This window comes from Herpailurus yagouaroundi, unplaced genomic scaffold (genome assembly GCF_014898765.1).
Source record: "Herpailurus yagouaroundi ecotype Mexico unplaced genomic scaffold, PumYag 181, whole genome shotgun sequence".
NCBI classification, from domain to species: Eukaryota; Metazoa; Chordata; class Mammalia; order Carnivora; family Felidae; genus Herpailurus; species Herpailurus yagouaroundi.
In genome coordinates, this window is record NW_024412412.1 from 16,664,560 (window position 1) to 16,689,248 (window position 24,689).

At 45.0% G+C, this 24,689-nt stretch overlaps 2 protein-coding genes across 5 annotated transcripts in view; both read left to right on the forward strand.

The window, feature by feature from the left end:
• FAM149A (family with sequence similarity 149 member A) overlaps positions 1–3,457 on the forward strand; it is a 59,544-nt gene extending 56,087 nt beyond the window's left edge. The window contains exon 14 of one of the 3 annotated variants that reach the window (XM_040489998.1): positions 3,413–3,457. In XM_040489998.1, coding sequence (XP_040345932.1) covers positions 3,413–3,429 — 17 coding nt within the window. In that variant the 3' untranslated portion in view covers positions 3,430–3,457. Of the gene's footprint in view, positions 1–305; positions 910–3,412 lie in introns of those variants that run through there. The other 2 variants (XM_040489996.1, XM_040489997.1) reach the window with 2 other exon arrangements.
• Positions 3,458–9,106: 5,649 nt separating this feature from the next.
• The window catches only part of CYP4V2 (cytochrome P450 family 4 subfamily V member 2), a 25,388-nt gene continuing 9,805 nt past the window's right edge, over positions 9,107–24,689 (forward strand). For both annotated transcript variants that reach the window (XR_005794945.1, XM_040490007.1), the window contains exons 1-8: positions 9,107–9,991; positions 14,760–14,872; positions 17,005–17,090; positions 17,879–18,069; positions 18,473–18,542; positions 20,088–20,214; positions 21,640–21,825; positions 24,178–24,280. Coding sequence is in view for 1 of the 2 variants with exons in the window: in XM_040490007.1 (XP_040345941.1) it covers positions 9,778–9,991; positions 14,760–14,872; positions 17,005–17,090; positions 17,879–18,069; positions 18,473–18,542; positions 20,088–20,214; positions 21,640–21,825; positions 24,178–24,280 (1,090 nt within the window). In the remaining variant the exon portion in view is untranslated. The remainder of the gene's footprint in view (positions 9,992–14,759; positions 14,873–17,004; positions 17,091–17,878; positions 18,070–18,472; positions 18,543–20,087; positions 20,215–21,639; positions 21,826–24,177; positions 24,281–24,689) is intronic.

Here is a 24,689-nt window from a genome sequence, read left to right on the forward strand (position 1 = left end):
TTCCTTCCTTCCTTCCTTCCTTCCTTCCTTCCTTCCTTCCTTCCTTCTTTCTTCACTCCCTCCCTCCTTCCCTGCCTCCCTCCCTCCCTCCCTTCCTTCCTTCCTCCCTCCCTCCCTTCCTTCCTCTCAGGACCCTGGATGGCTGTTTTTGCATATTTCCCGGTTTATGTAAAAGCAACATCAAAGTATTTTGGTTTTCTTTTTAAAAAAAAAATACCGTCTGTATTGAATGTACAAAGCCATCCTTTTGAGAGCTGGAAGTTTGAAGCAGTTTAATGGGCGTTACTTTGTGGTTGGTGTTTCAGGTTCACAGTATCCGCCTAAATCTTTTCAGAGGACGACTCTGACGTCAAGGAAGAGATTCCAAGTGGCATCTTGATGGAAGCAGCCAGTCTCAGCATGCCATTTATCACACGAATAATGGAAGAACAAGTATTCTACTACGCATCAGTTTGTCTGACAGCGGGACCTGAGCCCGTCTGAAAGAAATGCAAGCACATAAACAGCTTAGTTTTGCATCCTTGCATTGTGAAGAGACTACGAGTCAAATTCACCGACTTTCTTCCCTGGAAGCGTTCGGATCTAATAGGTGTTTATAATCCATCATCTTGTCAATCACACATACACAGACACACACATAAGCAGTGCATATATTTACACACTCAACAGATGAGAGGATACTACCTAGGAATGGGCCATTTTGTAACTTTGTGTCTTGACGTGCGTTTTGTGTCTCATTCTGTGACTCATCCATCGAAGTCCTGGTTACTAATTGATGTGATGTCACTCCCTTCTTTAGAAAATAGCAAAGCCCTCTTTGGTATCGTATGTCAGTTTATCTAAGATTCAGATTGTTCTGGGCGTTGTGCTCACTTTCTTACACCTTTGTAAAAAATTTTTTAATGTTTATTTTTGAGAGACAGAGTGTGAGCGGGGGAGGGGCAGACACAGAATCGGAAGCAGGCCCCGCGCTCTGAGCTGTCAGCACAGAGCCCGACACGGGGCTCGAACCCATGAACCGTGAGATCATGACCTGAGCCGAAGTCAGACACTCAACTGACTGAGCCACCCAGGGGCCCCCTTACACCTTTTTTCAAAAAGTACTTGAGTCACGAGCCTCTTTGAGAAATGACAGCAACTGTCTCCCGAGCCAATTTCATTTTGCTAGTTTTCATGCTCAGCCTCAGGCAGTCTGTCCAAAAGTGTTCCAAATTTATTGACTTTTAAAGCTGACTAGAAACCTAATTTCCCCATACCGTGTATGGTTTCCTGTTTGCTCTCTGCGGGTGAAGGTGTTCATCCACTGGAGGGAAGCCCTGAAGCAGCCTCCTGCTTCTTTTATCACAGTCTGATGTTTGCTCAGATGTCACATCTGCTGTGAACCCTCCCTGATCCCTCTAAGGCAGCCGTTCTTTCCGCTGTGTCCTCTGACCCTGCGTGTGTCTCTTCCGACCATGTTCCCCTATCTGGCATTCATACAGAAAATGGAATGGGGATTGCGAAGGGGAGGTGATCGGTTGGAGGCCAGGCTCTAGGGTCATTTTCTTTTCTTTCCTTTTTTCTTTCTTTTTTTTTTTTGAGAGACGGGGGGCGGGGGGTGAAAGTGAGTGAGGGGCAGAGAGAGAGAGAGAGAAGGAGAGAAGCGGTGCTTAATTGAAGCAGGGCGTGTGTTTTCTTTTGTTTTTGTTTTTTTTTTTTTTTTGGTTTTTTTGTTTTTAACCAAAGTGGGGCTCGTGTTCACCCAAAGCAGGGCCGGAGCTCACCGGAAGCAAGGCTTCTGTTTTATCCAAATTGGGCCTCAAGCTCACGAACCACGAGATCATATCCTGAAATGAAGTCACATGCTTAACCGACTGAACCACCCAGGTGCCCCAGGGTCATTTGTTTGCCTCCCACCTGCCCCATGGTTTTCCTTTATAGTGACTTAGGTTCTTAGATGTTTCTATTCTCAGATCTCAAAGCACCAAAATTTCTTTTTTTTTTTTTTCCGATCAGATACTTACATTTTATCAATTTATTTTTTATTAATCTACAATGACACTTGTCCTATTATCGCTTAAATGCATAATAAATTATTTTCAGCATATTTCTGGTTGTAAGAAGAGAGGATCTTTGCCTACTTAGAGATGTCTGGAAATTAAAAAGTGTGTTGAGACGGGAACTAGTGTTGCCCTTGATCACAGAGGACAGGACAAAAATGGTGCTGGAGCCTTGCCTCTTTTTTGTTTCTCCCTTACATTTCTCCTGACTTATTTTTCACAGTTTTGGAACCTGTTATGGAGTAGGTGGCTGGCCCCAGCTCCGTGACTCTCGATTTTTAATGCGTAGTTACCCACACAAAGCAGACCGAAGCATTTAGAAATGTTTCAAAACTCTCCCTCAACATTAGCTATAGGCACTTAAAATACCGGTCTTGATTTAGCCACTCTCAAATGTGAGGGATTCCTGGACACGGGAGCAGCCTGGAGTCCCTGTTTCCAAGGGCCTCTAGTCCTGGTGCCCTCTGGTCCCTAATTCCTGCTAACGGTGGGTTTTCTATCCACCCTGCTCTTTCAGAACAGCTCAAGCTAATTCATGTCAATTTCCAGGACCCATTCAACTGCTTCCCTGTCAGCACAGACCTCTTAGAAGGGAAAATAACTGATATGCATTCTAAACTAACATCAAGGAAGAGTATCCAAGAGAAATGATTTTCTCGTGGAGAACCACTGAATAGATTTTATGGTAGCTTTACTTTCTGTGGCTTCAAAGGTTTCTAAATGAAAATCTATTATTTGTATATGTATTGATAAAACCGCTTTAGAAACAGAACCAAGTGCAGTAATCATTTTCAACTGGAGCATACAGCACAAATTTATTTTTATTTCTTTTTTAATTTTTTTGACAAAATTATTATTTTGAGAGAGCCTGTGAATGAGCATGAGCAGGGGAGGGGCAGAGAGAAAGAGGAAGAGAGAGAATCCCAAGCAGGCTCTGTGCTGTCAGCATCGAACCTGGCATCCTGCTGCATCCCACAACCCTGAGATCATGACCTGAGCCAAAATTAAAGAGTCAGAAGCTTAACCAACTGAGCCACCCAGGTGCCCTGAAAAAGTACAATTTTAGAGATAACAGAGGCATGGCTTTGCCACTGACTTTAATAAGACCTGCTTAGAGCATGTATTTTTATACCTGTACACTTCGTTTATAGGTTAAATGAGATTTAGAGGTTAGCAAATGATGCTTACATCAAGGATAGTGCTTTTTGAAGTGATCAGGGAAGAACTGGGGCTGTGTTTTCATAATACTCTACCTTGATAAGTAAGTCTTAGAATTTCTTTGTTAAAAATTGGAAAAGGCAAATTGAATTACTCCTGAGGTCAATTTTTATTTTTTTAAAAATTTTTTCAACGTTTATTTATTTTTGGGACAGAGAGAGACAGAGCATGAACGGGGGAGGGGCAGAGAGAGAGGGAGACACAGAATCGGAAACAGGCTCCAGGCTCTGAGCCATCAGCCCAGAGCCTGACGCGGGGCTCGAACTCACGGACCGCGAGATCGTGACCTGGCTGAAGTCGGACGCTTAACCGACTGCACCACCCAGGCGCCCCTGAGGTCAATTTTTAAATGAAGGTTAATGACTATGTTAATTGAAATGTCTGTTAATTCATCCAAAACCAAGGAAGGAATGAAGGAATTTTAAAATAATATAAAAACATGTAAAATACCATAGAAAACTGCTAAACAGTATACATGTTCAATGCAATCCCTATCAAAATAACACCAGCATTCTTCACAGAGCTAGAACAAACAATCCTAAATTTGTACGGAACCAGAAAAGACCCCGAATAGCCAAAGCAATCTTGAAAAAGAAAATCAAAGCCGGGGGCATCACCGTTCCGGGCTTCAAGATGCATTACAAAACTGTAATCATCAAGACAATATGGTAATGGCACAAGAACAGACACTCAGATCAATGCAACAGACTAGAGAACCCAGAAATGGACCCACAAGCATATGGCCAACTCATCTTTGACAAAGCAGGAAAGAATATCCAATGAAATAAAGACAGTCTCTTCAGCAAATGGTGCTGGGAAAACTGGACAGCGACATGCAGAAAAATGAACCTGGACCACTTTCTTACACCATACACAAAAATAAACTCAAAGTGGATAAAAAGACCTAAACGTAAGACAGGAAGCCATCAAAATCCTAGAAGAGAAAGCAGGCAAAAAACCTCTTTGACTTTGGCCACAGCAACTTTTTACTCAACATGTCTCTGGAGGCAAGGGAAACAAATGCAAAAATCAACTATTGGGACCTCATCAAAATAAAAACCTTCTGCACAGCGAAGGAAACAATCAGCAAAACTACAAGGCAACCGACAGAATGGGAGAAGATATTTGCAAACGGCATGTAAGATAAAGGGTTAGTATCCAAAATCTATAAGAAAGTTATCAAACTCAACAACCAAAAAACAAATGATCCAGTGAAGAAATGGGCAAAGGCACGAACAGACATTTCTCCAAAGAAGACTTCCAGATGGCTAACGGACACATGAAAAAATGCTCAACGTCACTCATCATCAAGGAAACACAAATTAAAACCACAATGAGATACCACCTCACACCTGTCAGAATGGCTAACATGAACAACTCAGGCAACAACAGGTGTTGGCAAGGATGCAGAGAAAGAGGATCTGTTTTGGGTTGCTGGTGGGAATGCAAGCTGGTGCAGCCACTCTGGAAAACAGTATGGAGGTTCCTCAAAAATTTAAAAAAAGAACTACCCTATGACCCAGCAATTGCACTATTAGGTATTTATCCAAGGGATACAGGTATGCTGTTTCGAAGGGACACACGCACCCCCATGTTTATAGCAGCACTATCGACAATAGCCAAGGTATGATAAGAGCCCAAATGTCCATCGATGGATGAATGGATAAAGGAGATGTGGTACATATATACACAATGGAGTATTACTTGGCAATCAAAAAGAATGAAATCTTGCCATTTGCAACTACGTGGATGGAACTGGAGGGTATTATGCTAAGTGAAATTAGAGAAAGATAAATATCATATGACTTCACTCATATGAGGAGTTTAAGATACAAACAGATGAACATAGGGAAGGGAAGCAAAAATGATATAAAAACAGGGAGGAGGGCAAAACATAGGAAACTCTCAAATATAGAAAGCAGAGGGTAGCTGGAGGGGTTGTGAGACGGGGGATGGGCTAAGTGGGTTACAGGCACTAAGGAATCTACTCCTGAAATCATTGTTGCACTCTATGCTAACTAACTTGGATGTAAATTTAAAAAATGAATAAATGAATTAAAAAATAAATGTTAAAAATTTTAAAAATAATATGAAAGGAAGTGTCCATGCTGATGTTATTCTGAACTAGAATGGAATTTCTATGCCAATTAAGAGGTACATCTTTCTTATTCAGGATTTTTATCTCTATAATTTTTTTAAATTTATTTTTTAAGCTCAAGTTAGTTTACATAAGTGTAGTATTGGTTTCAGGGTAGAATGCAGTGATTCATATATGCAGTGATACATATAACACCCTGTGCTCATCCCAGTAAGTGCCTTCCTCAATGCCCATCACCCATTTAACGCACCCCCCCACCCACCCCTCCCTCCAGCAACCCTCAGTCTGTTCTCTAAGAATTTCTTATGGTTTGCCTCCCTCTCTGTTTTTATTTTATTTTTCCTTCCCTTCCCCTATGTTCGTCTGTTGTGCTTTTTAAATTCCACATACGAGAGAAATCATATATGTCTTTAACGGACTTATTTCACTTAGTGTAATACATTCTAGCTCCATCCACGTTGTTGCAAATGGCAAGTTTTCATTCTTTTTCATCTCACCTCTATAATTTTTAATAAAAGTATTGAAAGAGTTTTCAAAAACTCATTATACTCTTAAAGCTTCTTTCAATTCCCGATTTGCATATAATTTGCATACCTGTCCACAGTTTCTAATACACAGGTTATTCATTCCTTTATTTTTTACTGCATAAGCAGACTTGGACCAGTGAATTAAAAATGCATAACCACATTGTTTGGGAGAGGTTTATCTCATTTATGAATTCCCAATTAACCTTTGTTTCCCCACAGAAGATGACATTCCTGTGTGATAATCATGGATTTATTATTTCATCAAATACCCATCAAGCACCTTCTTTATGTAAGGTTGTGTCCTAAGCAAGTTCAGGTAGCAACAGCTGGGCAAGGTAACAGTGGAAAGAGCTGTAGCTTCGAATCAAATAGGAAAGGCTTTATTGCAGAGGTTATATTTGAGCAAAGACTTGAAGATGGGGAAAGAGACATGTATCTATGGTGAAAAAAAGTTCTAGACAGTGGGCCAAACACACAGACCTAGAGCAGGAGCATCCCTGGAGGTTTGAGGAACAGCAGAGGCCAGTGGGACATGACATGGAAATAGCCAGGGGGTGAATAATAGGAGATGAGATCAGCGAAGTAATAGGAGCTGAGGGGTTAAGATCCTTTTTGACCTTGGAAATCGTAAATTATCTGAAATAGGAAGCCACCGGAGGGTGTTGAGCACAGAGTGGCGTCATCTGACCCCAGAGGATGCTGAGATCAGATGGTAGTGGTGCAGATGCTGAAGAGTCAAGGGACTGGATGTTTTGAAATTTGAGCCAATAGGATTTGCGGTTGCATTTGATGTGTGAGGCAAAGGAATCAAGATTGACTCCTAGGCTTGGGCTTAACTCTAGGGAGCATGTTGGGTCTTTGAGATGCTTCAGTGAGGATGTTGAGGCATTTGGAGAGCTGCACTTGGGGTTTAGAGAAGAAATACAGACAGGAGGGATACATTTGGCAACGGTCAACAGACAGATGGTACTTAAGTGCTGGAACGGAGGAGATAACCAAGAGACCGAGTGTAGACATGCAGGGAAAACAAAAGTTCTGGGCCGTGGGCACCCTAACATCTAGAGGAGCGGGATGTGAAGAGAAACTAGCAGAGCCGACCGAAAGGAATGATTGGTGAGGGAGAACAAAAATCAAAGAATGTGGAATGCTCCAAGTCAAGGAGGGGAAAAAAGTTTTCCAAGGAGGTGACAAGGACTCAAACATGTTGAATGCTGTTGATAGGTCAATTTCGATAAGAGCCAAGAAAGGACTTAAAGATTTGCCACAGGGAGGGTATTGGGGACATTGGGGGGCATCGACAAGATCTATGTTAGTGGAATAGACAAGGCAGAAGCCTGACTGCAGAGGGTTCAGGAGAGAATATGAGGAGAGAAATTCAAGCCCAAAGGCATAGCCAGTCTTTTGAGGGATTTTTCTGTAAAGGGGAGCCAAGGAATGGATCCAGAGGGAGATGTGGACTCAATCCTTTAGAGAGAAAGAAAATAAAAATCATGAGATATATTTAATGCTATTAAAGATATTAGATAAATACATTTTCTTAAAGTCTTAACGTGATTGAACAATAGGGAAGTGAATAAAATACCAAGAGTATGCTCTCCATTCTCACTCCATAGAACTGATCAGTAGTTTTCTTTCCAGACGTTACTCCAGCCTAGGTCCTTTGTAAGTTAATAAAAGGAAACCTCCAGGACACCTGGGTGACTCAATGGGTTAAGCATCATCCCACTCTTGATTCTGGCCCCGCCTTGAACTCTGCCCTGGGCATGGAACCTGCTTAGGAATCTCTCTCTCCGTCTCTCTCTCTCCCTCTCTAAAATTAAACGAATGAATGAATGAATGAATGGATGGATGGAAACCTCCTGTGAAATGAAGGAGGCGGCCAGACGGGAGAGCTCACACACCCTACCACTCTGCCTCAATTGCAGACCCAACACAAAGGTACTTGCAGGTGGTACGACTTTACTAACCCTTAGGGTGTGGGGCTGGGGGGAGGGAGAAAGGTTTTTCTCTCCCCTAGCAACAGCCCAGCCAATGAGAGACTGTCACAGCTCAGCCAATGAGAAGCCACTACACTTTAAACTCCCAGTTTAGACAAAGGAGTTTTAGTTTCTAGCAGCCACTCCCAATCCCCTCTCTCCTGTATAAAACAACTTTCTGGGGATCCCTGGGTGGCTCAGGCCCTTGGGTATTCCACTTCGGCTCAGGCCATAGTCTCAAGGTTTGTGAGTTGGAGCCCCACAGTGGGCTCCCTTCTGTCCGCGCAGAACCCACTTCGGATCCGCTGCCCTGTCCTCTCTCTCTGCCCCTGCAGCACTCACACTCTCTCAAAAATGAGTGAACTTTTTTTTTTTTAAGTGTTTTTTCTTCTTTGTTCTCCACACCTGTCTATGGTTTTGCTGTCTGCTGTGTCTCAAAATTGCAACTCTCGGCTGTTTCCAAATATACCCAATTTGCTGGTAAGATAAGTGAGGTTTTTTTTTTTCCAACGTTTATTTATTTTTGGGACAGAGAGAGACAGAGCACGAACGGGGGAGGGGCAGAGAGAGAGGGAGACACAGAATCGGAAACAGGCTCCAGGCTCCGAGCCATCAGCCCAGAGCTTGACGCGGGGCTCGAACTCACCTGGCTGAAGTCGGACGCTTAACCGACTGCGCCACCCAGGCGCCCCAAGATAAGTGAGTTTTATTTTTAAGGTTAAGGCAGAGCCGAGGCTGCCTGAAGAAAAGAGGGGAAGTGGTAGTTAGGGAGCTTAGTCCTTGGGAAGAATTCCAGCCTCCCAGTCACTTTGCTTTTCCTTCTGCAGGCTCAGTGCTTTGCCTTCATTCCCTCTTGAAGAGCTCACTACAACTACCATCCCCTTACCAACCGCCCCACTCCCCCCTACCTTTCCCAGCTTCTCTTACTCCGCGTCTTTCCACGGCCTTGACCTTCCCCCCCTCACTTGTTCTTCTAGCTGCTGACTTTTCACGGTCGCGAGGATACTGTGGAAAATATTTGCATCACAGCAACCTTACTCAGCTTTCCCTAGTCCCAGTGGGCCACCGGATGCCAACTGGAAACCGCTGCTCCCAAGGATGTTGCCCCTGAAGCTGCCCGAAGATCAAAACGGAAGGCCGCTCTGCGTGATGGAGAAGCCGGGGTGCAGCCCCGCAGGCAGGCAGGCAGGCAAGCAGCCAGGCCCCAAAGGGTAGAACCCTGCCCGCTGCGCGAGGAAGCATGAGGTCAGGGACCCAGCCAGGAAAAAAAATAAGCCCCAAAGGCTGACTTTCAAACCAAATGCCTCTTCATTTCAATGTTCAAATAGCCGGTTCTCTGTAGTTGCGGTTCTCCGGTGCGTGACCAGCGGGAACCTTAAGCCCAAAGCCCTGCCCCGCCCTGGCCACATGCAGCTGCCTCAAATTCCACCCCCGGGCTTCTCCCCCCCCCCCCCCCACTCAAGTGCCTTCACTTACATTCAGCAACACCCCATAGCAGCTAGGAGCTGGGTTCCCCTCTGTCAGTTTCCGCTGGACCAAACACGGAGGCCGGAGTGCATGGCGTAGGTTTGTGCCCAGCGCAGTAACAACCCGGCTGCTGCTGTTTGCGGAGCCTGGGAGGCTCCAGCCCAGTCCCGAGGCCCAGGGCGGCCGCCGCAGGGAGAAGCCCCGGTCTCCGGGTCCCCGCCGTAGGGAGGCCGGGCCTGTCTCCTGCGGGAGGAGGAAGAAGCGAGCGGCCCGGGCGCCACCTCTTTCCTCTTGGGGGAGGGCGCTGGCATCCTCGCGGCCGCGGCTCGGGGGCTCCCGGAGTCCCGGAACTCCTCCCAGGGCCGGCGCACTTGAACTCCGGGAGTTGGCCCAGCACCTCGCCCCGCCGTCCTGCCAGTCTCCGTCCCAGTGCGGAGCGGCCCGCCGGCGCGATGCTGGCGCTGTGGCTGGTGGGCCTGGGGCAGAAGCTGCTGATCTGGGGCGCGCTGGGCGCCGTCTCCGTGGCGGGAGCCACTCTTCTCCTGAGCCTCCTGCAGATGGTGGCGAGGTGCGCGCGGCAATGGCAGCAGATGAGGGGCCTCCCCACGTTGCCCGGCTGCTACCCCTTGGTGGGACACGCGCTGATGATGAAGCCAGAGGGGAAAGGTAAGAGACGCGGGGGCCGGTGGGCTTCCTAGCCTGCGCGGACCCGCCGGCAGGAAGGCCCAGGGTGCAGGAGCTTCCCCGCCCCCCCCCCCACCTCCGCCCTACCCGCCCCGGGCTCAGCCGGGTCCGCACCTGCTCCCCGCCAGCCCCCCTTCTCATCAGCCTAGAGCACTACGACTTGAGGGCCGCTTTGGAGAAACAAGAATCTGTCCCCTGCTGGAGAGCGGGTTCCCAGTTCTATCCGGTTTGCCCTTACGACCCCTGATAAAATTGCTCCTGCCTCTGTTTCACGTCAAGGTTTTCTTTATGTACAGGCTGGAACGCAGTATGTGTAAGCTGTCCTTCTAACTCTTCTTTTCCCTCTTGGGAGCTGTTCCTATCTCTAAACACTGCCTGTCTGCTTTCTTGGGTGTTAAAGCCAAAGAGCAGAAACTTCCCTGGAGCGGGGAATGCACCTGAAAACAGTCCCATCATCCTCCACCCACCCACTGCCCTCCGAAAATCAGGGACTAGAGATTTCATCTGAGGCTTCCCTCCCTCCCCGCATCACAACATTTGGCCACAACTTTGTAGCCTTCTTGACCTTCTTATTTGAGTTCTTTTAAGGAGGTTAGGTGATAACCGTGAACTAGGAGGGCAGGGCCGTCTGGCAAACTTAACACACCAGGTTTTAAAAGCCTTATTTATGAAACGGTGCACTGTTTTTGTTTTTTTTGTGTTTGCTTCTTGTTTTTGTTAGGTTTCATGGATGAGGGGAAAAATCACCGTGAGTGAGAAAGTTCTCAGAAGCACCTGGTTTTACAGTCTCCCATCAGAGACCGTGAATTAGATCTTAGCACTCCGTTTTCATGGGTGTGCAAATGGGGATACCCAGGGTTCAAAAGATTTGCCCCAAATGACAGGTTCTAAAATGAGCCTAGGACCACAATCCAGTTTCGCCTCAGATTAATTGTAAATAGCAGTTTTACAAGTTGAGCATTAACTCCCAACCTTGAAGTATTATTTCTTTTCTAGCCCTCCCCTCCCCCCACCCCTAACCCTCGTGCTGTCATTGCACTCACGGAAACAAATAAGGCCTCATGGGGCGGGAGTGACCTGGGGGGGTGTTTATCAAAATATCGAAAATGTTCCCTGGCAGAAGAAATCCAAGTTAACCTTTCACCAATTAAACATCAACGTGACTAATGTTACAAGTTATCCAATACCGCATCTAGATGTCTGAGAATCGTGTTTGTAGAAATCATCTAGGTTGAAACTAAGAGCAGAGCTAACCTCTCCTTCTACCCTGAGACTTTATAGCATTAAAGAGTCACTGTGTCGATATATAGGGCTCCCAATTCCCAGCAAGAAATAATATGCTTAAGAAATCTCATCATATTCTTTTGGGAATTTATTCTAAACATTGAAATCTCTAGCGAATGAGACCTGTTTCAAAATAAACTTGTGAGTCGATTGGAATATTTAAAGCAAGTCTCCCTGGAGTTACTTTCTAAGTGAAAAGAGTGACAACATACTGGCTTTGACGAAGGGGCTTTTTAATCCATCCGCAAGTACTGGGTTTTGGCATCAGGCAAAGCTTTGCTCCGTTTCCGGCGTTGCAACCGAGTTGTTTTAATTTGAGGAGTTGTTTGAAACTCTCTAAACGGAAAAGAGCAAGAGGAGAACTCCAGCAACGGCCAGAAGACATTGGACAAAATGGCAGTATCGACAATTTCTTGAAATGTAAATGGACTGAATCCTCCAATAAGAACACATAGTGTGGCTGCATGGATAGGAAAACAAGACCCATTTTTATGCTGCTTACAAGAGACTCGCTTCAGACATAAGGACACACACAGACTGAAAGCGAAGGGTTGGAAAACGATGTTCCACGCAAATGGAAACCGAAAGAAAACTGGGAAGCTACCCTTACACCAGACAAAATAGAGTTTAAAACGATGACTGAAATAAAAGACCAACAGCGTATTCATGATAATAAAGGGGTCAATCCAATAAGAAGATACGGCATTTATAAATGTAAATGTACCCAACACAGAAGTACCAAGATGTGTAAAGCCAATATTAAAATTTTCTTAGAGTTTTTACCCTTAACTTGTAAGTTAATTGTATGACAGTTATTTTAAGGATTAAATTCAATGCATGTTATTTCCAGATCGCTGTCTAGAGCTCGGTTAGAGTAAGTTCCTTAATTGTCAGTCAAACACGGGGCCCTCCCTGGAGCCCAGCATTGGGCTAAACAAAGTAGCTGGTGTCAGAATAGTCCAAGATACGTTGCTTGTTCTCATTGACCTTGTCTCTTAGGCAGGAGGCTGTGCTTCTGATTTTGTGGCCACTGTTCAAACTCCAGCCTCGATAATCTCACCTGGAGTTCTGCCCTTGACTTTCCATTGGCGTTTCAAACCAATTTCTTGCTTTTTTAGTCCATTATGTCAACACCTGCCTGCCCTAACTGTTCTCTGATATCGGACCTGTTACCTTCCAACCACAGGCTCAGATTTCCCTGTCTCCTCTATCAGGTCACACAAGGCAGGAAGTTATCGTGAGACATGGCATTCTGACACCGTTGACTTGACCCAGCTCTTCTCGTAGCAATTTTGACAACCATTTAGACCAGGCGACATTTGAAAGCAATATGGCGTAATGGTCAAGATGGAGCACTGTAGTGTCTTACCGCCTTAAGTACAAAGCCAAGTTCCATCATGTACTCTCTGTGATGGTGGGCAAGTTTCGTCAATTGTGACAGTAATCATGCCTTTCATTTAACTATGGTGAGGTGTAAAAGACAGTGCATCAAAAACGCTAACTCTAGCTCAGACATAGAATAACTTGCTGCTGTAGGGGCGGCTGGGTGGCTCAGTCGGTTAAGCGTCCGACTTTGGCTCAGGTCACGATCTCGCGGTCCGTGAGTTCGAGCCCCGCGTCGGGCTCTGTGCTGACCGCTCAGAGCCTGGAGCCTGTTCCAGATTCTGTCTCTCTCTCTCTCTGCCTCTCCCCCGTTCATGCTCTGTCTCTCTCTGTCTCAAAAATAAATAAAAAAATTAAAAAAAAGAATAACTTGCTGCTGTAAAGGAATAGGACATAATGGATGTTAGCTCTTTTAGGATAATTATTACTAGGTTTCAATGTGCTGAAACCTGCAAACACTTAAAAAAGTCATTACTATGTATTTAGTATTACATGGAGTGGACATCCGTGAGCTCCTGTCCTACTGCACTGTGCACAACCTGACCTGGGATTGGGTGAAGCCTGGGATTGGGTGAAGCTTAATGATGGATGAAGAGCAGGGATGGGCCGAGCCTGCGCACGTTATTGACACGGAAAAAGTGCTGAAAAGTTGAATAGTTTGTTTTTTATGCCATATCAATTTGTCCCTGGTGCCCAAATTCCCATGTCGAAACAACTCTGTCAAAGTACCTTAAGTACCGTATTAGTAGCCTCACAGTGAGGTTGAAATTAGCCTTGCTGTTGTCAATCAGGCATTCCCTTTGCCCAGGAGAAGCCCTGCGTCCACATCTGCCTACCCGCTAGCCTGCCTCTCCTCACCCCTCCCTAGCTGGATTTTCCCAGCAGTGGAAGGAGGCTTCTGGTCCATTTCCTAACATGTAATCACTTGGCCAGCTGGGACTCAAATCCTCCCTTAACCTCATCTAGTTTGACTTGTGTTCTGAAAACATGCCTCACCTTTGCCAGGTTTTTCTCTGAGGCCTGGACCCTGTGTCTCAATTCTTCGGTCACCTGCTGTCGTTTGTTTCTACCCAGATGGCACTCATCGACATGGCATTTCTTCCCTGAGAATTTTGCGATGGCTTGATCTCTCCTGAGGCCATGCTGCATTCCCCAGACAGGGGCTTCGTGGATTTTGCGATGGCTTGATCTCTCCTGAGGCCATGCTGCATTCCCCAGACAGGGGCTTCGTGGATTTCAACACGGAAAGTGTTGACTCCCGAGTTTTCCACACTACTTTGATGCTGGAGTTGGGATTGATGGTCACCATTTCCCCAAACCTGATGCAAACGCCAGCCAGAAAGCGCAGCCAATGCCCCTAACCCTGGCTGCATCGAACTCCAGCCTTTTCCCCACCCCCAGCGGCTTCCTGTGGCCCCAATATACCCAGGTGATTCACAGATCTCACACACACTGGTGTTACTGTCCTAAAATACGATTCCAGTCTTGCCAATCCTCATCAGAAACTGCCAATGAGTGTATAAAAGCAAATCAAACCCTCCAGTGCTCCAATCTCCCCTCCCGATGATATCACCCCGTCTAATGTGGTGGCTGCACCTACAGGGAATTTCCAGAGTTTCATGCTTCTGCTCTGCTGTTTCTGTTGCCTGGTTGACATTCTCTCTCGACTCCTACTTCCCCTTTTCTGCCTATAAAAATGCAACTCATGTTTTAATGCTCGAATACCATCTCCTTCATGATTTTTTTTTTTCAGTCCTGTCCATGAGGACCAGTAACTCCTCAGACCTAAACTTCTATCTTAGCAACCATTTTGTTTTGTCTGGTATTACAGAAGTGACCATCTCCCATAGTTAGCAGCTCCCTGAGAGTAGGGATCGGGTCCTTTGGAGGTACACGGTTCTTGTACATTATCTTACTCATAATTAAATTACCCTCACAATTCAGTCATTATAGCCTTTAACAGGGACAGTGTGGTGGACCTCGAAGATGTGAGAGACTTGGCAAATATTAAATGGCTTGCCCAAAGTAAACAACCCAAAAGGCACAATAAGAAACTCACTTAAAATTAAATCTCTCCTCCCAGAATTTTTTCAGCAGCTAATTTGTTACACAGAAGAATATCGGCATTTTCCAGTGCTGAAACTCTGGCTTGGACCAGTACCACTCTTGGCCATTTATAATGCAGAAAACGTGGAGGTGAGTGTGTGGGAAATAGGATCACTTTTCCACTGTATATTCGATGGTGTGAGAGTCTCATCCAAATAAAGATAGCAAAAATGTTCTTACAGTAAAAAAAAAAAAATTATTTGAACATTTATTTTTGAGAGACAGAGCACAAGTGGGGGAGGAGCAGAGGAAGAAGGAGACACAGAATCCGAAGCAGGCTCCAGGCTCTGAGCCATCAGCACAGAGCCCGACGCGGGGCTTGAACTCACGAACCATGTGCTCGTGACCTGAACCGAAGTCGGATGCTCAACGTACTGAGCACAACCTACTGAGTGAGCTCAACCTACTGAGCCACTGAATTTAGTATATGGAGCATTTCACTAAATATTTTTGGCTATGTGGGTGCCATTTAATGCTTTCCAGATATAGTGTAAATATGGGGGGGTGGGTAGTAGCCTCTAGATGTCTGTGCACATCTGATATCACGTCTAATACATTCTCCTTTTTGAAAAGTCTACACAAGGATACAGTTTTATAGAGCCACAAATAGGTTATTCCACAAGGTGAGCACATGTTACCTGCCAGACATTGTTTTCTCAGTCTAAAAATATAGGACTAATAAAGTATGAGTGTTTCTCTCAAGATGCTCTGAGTCTCCTATCCATTATAAATGTATTACTCCAAGTTAATTTTCTTAAAAAAGAATGCTCATCTGATATTGATAGGGCAGATATCATTAATCCATGCTGTTGAAATTGGGAGTATACTCCCAAAGAATACGTTTTACTTATCATTATGACTCTGGGGAGACTATCTTGTGGTTTGATGAGCAAAGGATTTGGGTCAGGGAGTAAAAATGGGGTAAGCAGGGTTTCTTTGCATGGAACAAAATGAAAAACAGAATTTCCTAGGCGATGGCGCTGGCATATGTCTTTCTTAGATATTGCCGTGAAAATGTGTGCTTCCTCTTGTACCGCACTGTAGCAGCCTGGTTCCGAGTAGATAATGAGGAGACAGGCATAGGATTTCAGCCATGGCTGACTTGGTGTGAGCAGGTTTGATATGTGTGGGTGGACATCTATCCAGAATGCAGGACTAGGACAAGGAGCCCAGGCAGCACTTTGTGCTCAGAACTAAATGCTCATCCTTTCTACCTCACTTGGATTCCGGGGGGTCTAATCATACTCAGGGCCTTCAGTGTTGCCTACATGCTGGGGACACTCAAATATGCACTTCTAGTTCAAGTCCTATCCTGAGCATCTCACCTACCTGCTTTCAGACCATAGCGACTTGAATGTCTCCAAGTCAACATGCCCACAAATGAACTTGTGACTTTTATCTTCCTAGACATGGTCATCCTTGGATTCACCTAGCTCCTCTCCCCCGTCCCCCTACCCAGAGTCAATGACTCCTCTTGGTTCCTAGTTCACGGTAGGAGCCAGGGTATCGTCTCGGACATTTTCCTTTCTCTCAACTCCATTTGGTCCCCAAGACCGAATGACACTTGGATGTTCAACACTCTACTTGACTTTTTTAGAGGCACAGGAATAAAAATGAATCGCAGAGAAATAGTAGTTACGAGACATTACTTTAAAAAGTAGTGTTCCAGGGGCGCCTGGGTGGTGCAGTCGGTTAAGCGTCCGACTTCAGCCAGGTCACCATCTCGCGGTCCGTGAGTTCGAGCCCCGCGTCGGGCTCTGGGCCGATGGCTCGGAGCCTGGAGCCTGTTTCCGATTCTGTGTCTCCCTCTCTCTCTGCCCCTCCCCCCGTTCATGCTCTGTCTCTCTCTGTCCCAAAAATAAATAAAAAACGTTGAAAAAAAAAATTTAAAAAGTAGTGTTCTGGGCACCTGGATGGCTCGGTGAAGCATTTGGCTTCGGCTCGGTTCATGATCTCATGCTTCATGAGTTCGAGTCCCGAATCAGGCTCTCTGCTGTCAGCACAGAGCCCACTTCAGATCCTCTGTCTCCCTCTCTTTCTGCCTCTCCCCTGCTTTTCTGTGTGTGTGTGTATGCACGCTTTCTCTCTTTCTCAAAAATAAATACACATCAAGAAAAAGAAAGATAAGATGCTAAATTTTTTTAAAAGGTGGTCCTGTACTCTTATAATTGAAATTATTTTGATATCTATATATCTCTCAATTTTTTTTCCCTCTTTCCAAGGTAATTTTAAGTAGTTCAAGTCAAATTGACAAATCCTGTGTGTACAAGTTCCTAGAACCATGGCTTGGCCTGGGACTCCTTACCAGGTATGTCGTTGTCACTTTGTAAAGCCGTCTCGTAGAATCAGTTACTTCTATTGGTAACTTGTGATGTCAGAAATTGGCACAAAGTAATCTTCCCATCCCGAGACTGTGCTACCAGGAAGCTGGGGAGAAGCTGGAAGGAAAGGACTGGAGAACACTGGGCTCTGACGGACAGGAGTCCAGCGTGTATGGTAACCTGTAGCCATGGTACTCGGTAATGGTGATGACCAGTGTCCTGAGAAGACTCAGGTCCTGGTGTGTGAATGGAGTAAAGGAAAGGAGCGTTTGGAACAGGCAAATCTTGAAAATCCAGTGAAAAGGGCAGTCAGCCCCAGCCAAGTATAGGGAGCACCAAAACCTCAGTCCTGGGGCTGGCGTCCAAAAATAGGACTCCATCCTCTGGGAGAGGGCCTACCAAGAGAGAGGCGGGACCCCTGTGGGTCTGTGAAGAATCTGAAGAGAATAGAGATCAAAGGAGAATCACAGACCATCAGGATCATCTGAGGACTAAGGTAGTAATCGAGGGGAGACAAAATATTCTAACTTAGAAACTCAGAAATTGAGACAAATTCTTCCATTTGTCAAGTTGTATGAGGGCTCCTTTAAATACGACCCAATTTAGAAAAAGATCTGAAATACCCACATTCTGTGACTATATACGAGTCTTTGTCATTCTGACCAAAGCACGTGAGAACCTATAGATTAAGCTGCTTCGGGAGAATTTTGTTGAACTGGCTAAATTTACACTCTGTTTCTCCTCTTTTATTTGTAACTATGTATTGTATTTCTAGTACTGGAAACAAGTGGCGATCTAGGAGAAAATTGTTAACACCCACTTTCCATTTTACAATTCTGGAAGATTTCTTAGATGTCATGAATGAACAAGCAAACGTATTGGTTAATAAGCTTGAAAAACATGTTAACCAAGAAGCCTTTAACTGCTTTTTTTACATCACTCTTTGTGCCTTAGATATAATTTGTGGTAAGTCTCAATGATTTGTTTCTAAAGGTACGGTGTAGCGTAGACTGGCCCACGCAGAAACTAACATTCCATTGGGAAGGCCAAGGCGGGGATTGGAAAGGCTCCTGGATTGTTCAGGATGGTCCCGTTGCTCAGCCTGAGAAGCAGCCTGAGAAGCAGCAGCCCCTGCTAAGGCTTTGGGCAGGATTGTCCCAGAGCCCACATGCCAGGAAGGTCAGAGGGAAGGAAGCAGCAGCAGCAGGAACAGGGAATAGAAGGTACAAGAGAAAAGGGGGAGAGAACAGTTTCAACACCTACAAGAACCGAGCAGGACCTACGTCTTCTTTTTAAGGGGTGGTCGCTGGAAAATGAACGCAGGACAGGTGATGGAATTGAATGGTTGCTTCTTGCCTCTTTTGTACAGAAACAGCCATGGGGAAGAGCATTGGCGCTCAAAGTAACGATGATTCCGAGTACGTCCATGCAATTTATAGGTAAACGAAGTCCTTCGGATTGTCTTTAAAATGGTTCTTGATTAGGGCTTTGAAAAGGATTGCCGATAATTTGTGAGTGTCTTTTTCATTGTTTCAAAAGGAAACTTTATACTGAAGTTAACCCAGTCGTTTAAGCATGTATTTGAGCCGTAGACGAAGGGTTTTGTAAATGATAGCACACCCAGATGATGCCGTAAGTTAAAACGATTATTTTGTAACGTGTTGAGGGATTACATTATGACACTAAGCGCTAAAGGCAAAACCAGATTTTTGGTACGATAACCACCAGGTATAAAGAATTATTTATAGAAGGAGGGGCACCTGGGTGGCTCAGTCAGTTAAGCGTCTGACTCTGGATTTCCACTCAGGTCATGATCTCACGATTTGTGAGTTCGAGCCCTACATCAGGCTCTGCACTGACAGAGCAGAGCCTGCTCGGGATTCTCTCTCTCTCCCTCTCTCTCTCTCCCTCTCTCAAAATAAATGAGTAAACATTTGAAAAACATGATTTATAGGAAGAAAACACTGGAAGGCACTATACCAAAATATCAATTACGGTTATTACTGTTTGCATGCGTGCGTCTCTTTTCCTGACTGTGTTTTGTTTTTGTGGCTGTTCATTCTCCTTTCCCATATTTTCTGCTGAGTATGTATTATTTTTTCATGGAAATCATCAATTTTTACCTTGACACTGGCTGGCAGTTATTCAGCTATTAAGAGTCAGGGCCAGGATTTGATCTGACACATCCTATCTTGAAGTTCACTGCTCATTTCACCTTATTTTAATAAATGCGTACTGAGCGTCTATAACCTGCCATCCACTGCACTAGTCCTGACTAGTTGTATCGCCTCACACAAATAGGAAGAAAGCAGGGACACACACAGTGAAACAGATGAATGTAAACATAAATTCTAATAATTGCTTAGAAAGAAACGATCAAGTTGACATTAGAGAGGGCTACGTCCTACGGGTGAGTGGTCGGCAAGAGCCTCTCTAAAGAATTGGTGTCTAAGCCCGTCTCGAAGGAGGAGATCACGCTAGAGGTCTGGCTGCTATCTGGCCGGACATGACAAGGGAGGCACTCGGGACAGCTGTGTGACACATGGGTATTCAGCGAGCCCTTCTCTGCAGAAGGGGACGACCAGTTGCTTTTCTGTCACTCTGGAGGCGTGATTAAGCAAATGAGTGCATATTAAAAACTGGCAGATTTCATCCCAGTGGGTGATCCCAGAGCCACAGCGGCCTTGGGAGGTCAGGAACTCTTTCTGGAGAAGGAGAAGCAGGCCTCAGGTGCCCATCTAGTCCGGATGTGTTATAACAAATTCTTCCTTCTGCTAATGAAACCATTAAAATGTTAAGCTTCACTGGACGTGTAAAAGCCCGTGCATTCATTGTTGAGCATGAAGCACAGGGCTCTTAGTAGCCTTTCGGATAAGTCCTCCTCATTCCCGTATATTTCCCTCGTTAAGAGCAGACATTGAATAGGTGCTGAGGAAAGAGACATTTCCGGTGTATCGGCTACCGTATTTTTATCCCACTTACAGGATGAGTGATTTGATATCTCGAAGAATGAGGATGCCGTGGCTCTGGCTTGACTTTTTGTTTCTTATGTGTAAAGAAGGATGGGAACACAAAAGGAACCTAAAGATCCTACATAATTTTACCAATAAGGTAAGTCCTCAATTCATTTTTTTTAGTGTGGTATAATATAAAAATTTGCCCTTAGAGCCGTTTTCAATGTCCAATTTGGGGGGCTTTAAGTACATTCAAATTGCTATGCAACCATTGCTACTGTCCATTTCTAGGACTTAAAAAAATTTTGTTTTAATGTTTATTTTTGAGAGAGATACAAACAAAGCATGAGAGGGGGAGGGGCAGAGAGAGAGGGAGTCACAGAATCTGAAGCAGGCTCCAGGCTCTGAGCACTCAGCACAGAGCCTGATGTGGGGCTCGAACTCACGGACCGCGAGATCGTGACCTGGCTGAAGTCGGACGCTTAACCGACTGCGCCACCCAGGCGCCCCATAGGACTTTTTTAAGTCCAAGATTTGTGTGCTTTTGTTAATATCCTCAGTGTAGGACCATGAAGCCTGAGTCTCATAAAATTTGAATTGAATAATGGAAAAAAGTAGGTAACCTGACTACATTTCAATGTATTTAGTAATTTTTTTTAATGTTTTTATTTATTTTTGAGACAGAGAGAGACAGAACAGGAACAGGGGAGGGGCAGAGAGAGAGGGAGACACAGAATCCGAAGCAGGCTCCAGGCTCCGAGCTGTCAGCATAGAGCCTGACGCAGGTCTCGAACTCACGGAGTATGAGATCGTGACCTGAGCTGAAGTCGGATGCTTAACTGACTGAGCTACCCGGGCGTGCTTTAGTAAATATTAATTAAGCAGTTGCTAAGTGCTAAAACTTTGCCAAGAGTTAGAGATATAGTAATGAGTAAGACACGTATGTTCCCTACTCTAAAGTAGGTTAGTTTAGTAAGGGAGTTTATTAAAATGGCAAAATGAGGTATGAGCTATGAATATTTATTAACAAACAAGGTGCTATGTTAAAAGAACATAGAGACAAGTATTATGAGGGTCTTCTGGAAGATGTTCGTATTAGACAGTAGTTTTCAAAGGCAAAGGGCCTTTCTAGTATCATTTTAACTTAGAAAAGATTAAAATTAACCGGATGTTCCTATTTCCAATTCAAAAATTACAAAGCGATCATGATGTTGTTTTGGTTATAGGATGCCAGTCTGTGTTAAAGATGCATATAGGGCAATCAACCAGGCTGTAGGAGAACTCTAGGGTACCATCTAGTAGACCGTTACACCCCACTGGAAAGTCTGTTAAAACGGCACTTGAAAATTCTGAAACTGTCTGACAATTAAATTCGTGTTTACAAGTCTTATCAAGGAATGCCATAAAATGTTAACAGGCAGCTTGACTATATTTTTACAAGAGCCTAAGTTGTGATTGAGATAGCAAGGATAGGAAAGGTTTAGAAAAAATAAGTTAAAGAAACTGGGATATTTGCACAGGAGAGTGTATTGTTAGATTATAACAAATTCCAAATCAAAGCATATGATGGTTTAAATCACAGGTCATCTCTGAACGGGCCAAGGAACTGAAGAGAGACGAAGAACATAGAAGTGGTGACAAGGACTCTTCCCCCTCCAAGAATAAACGCAGGGCTTTTCTTGACTTGCTTTTAAATGTGACTGATGATGAAGGGAACAAGCTAAGTCACGAAGAGGTTCGAGAAGAAGTGGACACTTTCATGTTTGAGGTATTGTATATCATCATGTTATTCTCAGCTATCATTAAATAAATTCCAGCTATTTTTTTTAGAATCCCTAACATTATTTTTTGAAAGTATAATGAAATTTTTAAGTAGCTTCATAGAGCTAAGGAAGGGTCATCAGGCTAGCATTAAAATTTACACAATTTAAGAACCTGATTAAGTATCAGGTCAACTTCCGTGTTCAGAAAAATCTTTGAGTCATGGTGGGTACGGCAGAGACACATTTTTTTTTTTCCCCTCAAGAAAATCTAAGGTCTGTCAGACTTTTCCAAGAAGAAGAGCGGCCAACAATTGCTGTGTTCTTTTTAGTCTGTGAAACCCACTGTTCTGTTTGTTCACTACGTCCTTTGAAAGAAGCCCGTTTGCTTCCTGCCTCTACCAATGAGTCCTTAGCTACTGCCTGAGCTGCCCTACCTTAGAAGGAGAACAAGAGCCGCCCCATGGACAATTTAACCAGTTTGAGATTCTAAAAAAAAAGATCTCCGGTCTTCCAGTAATAATAGTAATAATAAAAGATGCAGTGTTTTACAAAGAGAATTCTAACTGTATTAAATATCACAAGGGGTGAGTCTCTCAATATATGTGGATTGCCAGATAGAGATAAAGAAATGGTTTTTTTTTTTTAAGCACCGCGTGGTAATATGTTGGAAGCGGAGGTGAGCAAAAGGCATCCACCATTTCCGATGGCTCAGCACATGCTCACGGGTGTGTTAGCTGCACCCCCCGGGGCCGTCTAGATGCAATGCTAGAGCACATCCGTCCTTTCCTCCCGAGGGAGGTCGTCGGTCTGTGTCCTGTAGCTGAAAGCGGGTCGCGTTAAGCGTCTGTAGGCTTGAGCTCTCCTCCCGGCTCTGTGCTCACTGGCCCTGTGAGACGCTTCCAATCATCCCCGATCTCTGTCATCGCTTTCCTATGTGTACGACAGAGAGATGGGCTAGGGCAGTGATTTTTAAACTTCTTTTTTTAAGCAGAGCGCTTTACCAGAAAGAAATTTTATGTGGAAAATGGACACCCACGGAGCTAAAAAGTGGAGAGGTGTTAAGCATGTAGGCTCTGGGGCCAGATCCCCCGCCATAAGCTGTCCTAGAGGTGTAACCTTGGGCACCTCATCGAGCCTTTCTGGGCCTTGGTGTCCTCATTGTTCGAGCACGGGCCTCACGGATTAGATGAATGCTGTTTTCAAGTGTACCAACAATTGTGCCCAGGAAGCATACCGTAGATCTTGGCTATTATCATTTGATGTTGAAGTGGAGAGACCTTCTCACATCTCCACCCTGTATGCACACACATGCGCACACACACGTACGTGCATATAAGTGCACACACATGCATACAAGTGCACACACATGCATACAAGTGCACACACATGCATTGTCATGCGCGCACCTACACGTACACATACATACGTGTGTAGGGCATGCAAACATCCCTCTCACCTTCGTGAAGACAACCAGCCTGATGATCTCTTTCTTCCAGTTTTAACAGTCTGAAATTCTACATTTTCTTTTTTCTCCTTTGCATCAAATAGGCATACCACAAACTATCACGTCGTGACCTAACGTGACATCCTCCATAACGTGGCTGCAGGCTCTTGGGGCCATGCCTTTAACTGCCTGGGAGCCAGTCATTACATAGGAAGGTTTTTACCCCTACCCTCTCCCAGCAGCAAGCTCCTGTGAATTCCATGCTTAGTTTCGCTCTGGGTAGCAGATAAAACAAAATGGGAAGCTCTGTCTCGGTATTTGATCTCCAAAATGTGAATTATAGTACCAAGTATTTCATGAAGCTCTGGGGAAGAACAGTCATGTTAGTTTCTGCACCTAGTTATTAGTGCTTAGTGTTTTGCCTAGAACTTGGCAAAATTAAATGAAGCTGTTAATCAACTTCTTGCCCTGGAGAGTTACTCAGAACTGCATATGTACTCCCTGGGTACATACCCATACTCAATGGGTAAAGCCTACCTTGCAAATAGGGGAAGTGGAGAAGTACAGTTCTGGCAAGTTGGCCCACAAAAGCCGGACTTCCTCCCCCCGCCCCCCACTTCAAAACTGTCTGGCCTACCCCGTTCCTTGGAACGCCCGCCCGCCCCCTTGTCAGCACAGCTGAGCCACTTCTTACCAAGTAGACAGCTCCATGTCATGGTCAAGTGTCCGTCTACGCAGGAAGGGATTGTTTTATAGGTTTGTTTGTCACCAAGGTGAGATGCTGTATGGGATTAATTTGTTATGTTCTGGAGTCAGATTGCAACTGTCAGATCCAATTCAAAATGGAGTCATCCAGTCCGATCTTCTCTATATAGCTCTGCTCTTTAAGCCATGTTTCTTCTCACCTTTGTAGGGCCATGACACGACTGCAGCAGCAATAAACTGGTCCTTATATCTATTGGGTTCTTACCCAGAAGTCCAGAAACACGTGGACAGTGAACTGGAGGAAGTGTTTGGTATGTTTGGCCCCAACATTAGCGGCTCTGTGGGTCCCACGTCCGCCGAAACAGACGCCATTCATGCTCATTCAGGATGTGCTGTAGGACCTGTTGTAAAGTCAGTGTAATAAGCAGGAAGCCTCCCTTATGGGATCCCTTCCAGTACTGTCTCCTTTGCAAGGCCTCCCCTGTTCACTTACAGGCATTGGCCAACCACCTGGCGTGTGACTGCCCTAGGCTAGACACTGGGGGTGCATAGATAAATGCTACTGTCTCCAAGGACCTCACTGCTTACTAGATGAACCAGCTATTGTCCATAAAATATGGAGTCCTGGCTGTGCACTTGGGTGATAACAAGAAGGTGATATTTGGGAGCAGTGGGGAGCAGGTGATGTTAGTGAGAGGGAATCCAGGAGAGCTGTTTCCC